Below are 3,844 nucleotides of genomic sequence, written 5' to 3' on the forward strand. Positions count from 1 at the left end.
ATTACCAGTTGAAAAAATCTATAAAAAGAAGAACTAGAACTTGATGTAAAAATTAATCTCAAGTGTGATATTCCCTTCGCCCCCTAAATAAAAAGATTAATGATGATTATGCTCACCCAAAGAGACCAAGAAATTGCCAATTACATGCCAGTAGTCAGTTTAAAGATTTGGATAACAGAATAAACAGTGCATACACCTATCTGCCTCAAAACTATTATTTTGTTACATAACCAACCATGTACCAATCACATATTACAGCATTTAGAAAAACATGGAAAAAAAAAGGAGGGGGAGGAAGCTCAGATGCACCTGAAGGCATTTGCAATACCAACAAGATGCTTCAATTCGGCACGAAAGCAATCGCCAAACGAGTGGGCTGAAATACAGATGATATATTGGGTTGTCTAATAACCCTTACTGCATGGTAGTTGATAAACTTCGAACAACCAAAAGCCAGATGATATTTTACATATAAGAAATTAGTAGATTTGCAAAGGTAAATGCCAAAAAGAAAAAGTTCACAACACCATATGGCAATAAATCACCGGTAGCTCTTCATAATACATACAAAATTATCCGAAGTTAAAAAACAAACCACTAAAAACACTGATGTGCATTATAAGAAGGACTAAGCTAAAGAATCTGAAGTCTGTGAGAGAGCAAGGTCAATAAATATATCCAAACTCATAACAAAGCTATGTGCAAGAAGCATAATTGGTCATACTTTACAGAACCACATACAATAAATACACCTAAAAGGGCAAGTTGAGCGGCTCCAATCTTCTGTATACATAAATGTACAATCCCACTTCAATTTGTTTGAAGGGGTACATAGGCAGAGCAGTGTCTGATCTCTAGGTTAGAGTGTATAAACTTGGACCTTCATGGCACTATAAAATCTCTCCATGATGGAATCCAGTATCCTCACAATCTGCACTGGTACCCAAAGCACAAGGAGAATCATACCATTTAGAATTGTCTTGGTAGAAACTGTCAACACAACCAAGACCTACGTCTGAAACTATTGCCTCGTTATGTCTGATGGGTTTGGTTAGTTTAGTATCTTCACAATCAAGTATGCTCTTATGATCAAAATCACATTTCAACCACTTTTCAGGCTTACAAGTTTCGCTTATGAGATCCTTCTGACTTCTGCACTCCGTTCTGATATGGTCCCCCAAGAAACAACTTCTCCCAAAGTGCGGCCAAAACTATCTTCATCATCCTCAATCAGCTCTGTTTCCTTGCCATCCCCGTAAATCCTTTCATGGTGATGATTACTCCAGTTTGCAAGATCATTATCCCCAACCAAGACATCGTCTGAATGTGACTTATCCGTTGGATGTAACCCCATTGGCTTCAAGCCCACTTCCCTATACTCCTAATTCTATTCACAACATCAAACAAATCCCTTGAAACCGAACCCAACAGCTCCTGCGGAATCTTCGAAACCCTCCCTTCCAACATCCCAACTTCAGCTCTCAACTCCTGCACCTGTTGCAAAACCGAAAACTGCAAATCTCCATCATCTTTCCCCATCAAACCAAACCCTTCGTTCTCCATTTCCTCACTCACCCCATAAACAACCGCATCCTGATCCATCAAATACCCACCTTTATGTCCAACAACCCTATGCATAATCCTAGCATTCCCATCCAAAGGCCCCGGTTCATGCCCCGAATGCACAGCATACAATTTAAAAACCGCGGTCCCCTCTTCCTCATAAACAAAACTCTTATCCTTCTCATTATAATTCGCAATCGGAACAATAGCCCTAATCCTAAACCCACATCCACATCTCTTCGAAGCATAAGGCTCCCTCTTCAAAATCTTGGCTTTCTTATTCGCAGCAGGTTGACCCGCTCTATGACAAGCATAATCCTTAACCTCCGCCATAAATGGCTTATACCTAATATACTTCTGTCTAATACAAAGCACAACCTTATGCTTAGCAGCTAACTGCTGCAACTTACTCGGCACTTCCTTAGCCGGCACATCAAAAGACTCAGTATACTCAAATCTCCGCCGCTTGTTCCTAGCAGCCGCTGCAGCATCAGACATACTAGATCCAGACTCTGCCGCGGAACAAACAGGACAAGCGGCAATACAAACTCTAACATAACTCTCAGGAATCCCATAAAACTTGGCACCAACAGTCCAAACCTGTTTAATTCTCTCAACAGTATCTTTAACACCTAAATGTTTAAGATCAGCATCACTATGAAAATTCATAACAATGTCTTGCCATTGATTAACATGCGAAACGAATTGATTCGTGTTGTTCTTGAAGCAAAGAAATTGATTACCGTTTTGATCAACACGCGCGGTTAATTTATCTTGAATTCTCTTCCAAGCAGTTAAATAAGCGGTTTCTTCGTTCCGGTCTTTCCAAACTGTTCGCCACGATTTAAGAACGGGGGATGGCGTGGCGTCGCGGATCTCGGCCGGAGTAGCGAGGCGGTTTTGGAGGAGGCAGTTGATCATTAAAGAATGAGAATCTCGATTGAATGTGTAGAATTGAGATGAGATATGTGGGTCAGGGCTTATGAAAAAGGGTTTTAGCGTTGGGGCGGTGGTTTGTGGTGGTGAGTCGCCGGAGGAGTGGCTGTGAGGGGAGGAGGAAGGGGAGGGGGAAGGGAAGAGAACGATTTCGGAGAGAGAGAAAGAGGGAGGTTCTGATGGTGGTTGTGTGGTGGTGGTGGAGGGGAGGATCTGGTGTGGTGGGTGTATTGATAGATCCGGTGGGACTGGAAGGAAAAGATTAAGATCGTCTTCTTCTTCTTCTCTTTTGCTTGAATTCATTTTTCTGAGAAAGTGTGTGTACTAAGAAGAAGAAGAAGAAGAAAGTGTAATGAGCAGTTTTTATTTTGTCTATCAAATATCTATTTGTGTCTGTTTTTTTGTCTTTAAAAAGTTTTTATGTTCCTCACTCTCTCTCTCTCTTTGTGGGGGTGGGGGGAGAGAGAGAGACTCACTCACTACTTCCTCATCCATCTACCCCCTCTCTAACCAATTTCTTTGTTCTTTTATTCTTGTCTCCTAACTCCTCTTCAAACATAATTGTAAAAGCTTCAATTGCATCCAAGTTACTTTCCTACTATTATTGGAAACATTTTCTTCTTCTTCTTCTTCCTCTTCTTCTTCTTTTTCTTCTTTACTACGATGTTTCTTTCGATTAACGTATGTTTGGTTGCACGGAAGGTTTTTCATGTTTACCTAAAATTGTGGCAAAGTTTACGTGTTTAAGTAGAAGTTTGATTTTCTTGCTTCTGCGAATTCGTGGTGAAAGCATGATTGAAAACGAATTTTGTGCATCTGACGTCAAACCAAACATTGTTTAGTTTGTGTTTGGTATTTGGTATTGCGTGCAACTGATGATGGAGAGTCGTGGTGAAGGAGAAGCTACACGGTGGAGTTTTCAGTTTCCAGGGTGAAAACAAGTTGGAAAGCGAAAATGGCACAATCGTTGTGGTTCTAAACACACAACACACGATTACTTCACTCTAATTTGATTTCTCTTACATGCAGTCTTTCCTTTGAGTTACTTATCTCTAATGTTTGCTTTCCTAACAAATAAAATGTTGTCAATTGTCGTACTCAACTATTTCACAATTCCATGATCGTTAGATCAAATAATTTACGTTATAACGTTGATCTCATAGATATACTTCTTACTCATATCATTCATTTAATTAATATCAGTAGTAGTTTAGATTATCGATTTTGTAAATGTCATATTGTATGAAAACTATATTATATTGCTTCTTTAACATTTTTCTTTATAAATAAAAACATTTTTATGAAAACTAGATTTGTTCTTTTACGTATTTTGTGTTATTTAACA

At 39.3% G+C, this 3,844-nt stretch overlaps 1 protein-coding gene across 1 annotated transcript; it reads right to left on the minus strand.

Annotated features, from left to right (window-relative positions):
• Positions 1-501: 501 nt before the first annotated feature.
• On the minus strand, positions 502-3,042 carry LOC25501020 (uncharacterized). Its single transcript, XM_013589565.3, is given in 3 exon segments — positions 502-1,165; positions 1,168-1,339; positions 1,342-3,042. Coding segments are annotated over 3 exon segments (1,908 nt in total). The 5' UTR covers positions 2,803-3,042; the 3' UTR covers positions 502-890.
• Positions 3,043-3,844: the final 802 nt, after the last annotated feature.

Source organism: Medicago truncatula, chromosome 8, assembly GCF_003473485.1.
Source record: "Medicago truncatula cultivar Jemalong A17 chromosome 8, MtrunA17r5.0-ANR, whole genome shotgun sequence".
Taxonomy (NCBI): domain Eukaryota; kingdom Viridiplantae; phylum Streptophyta; class Magnoliopsida; order Fabales; family Fabaceae; genus Medicago; species Medicago truncatula.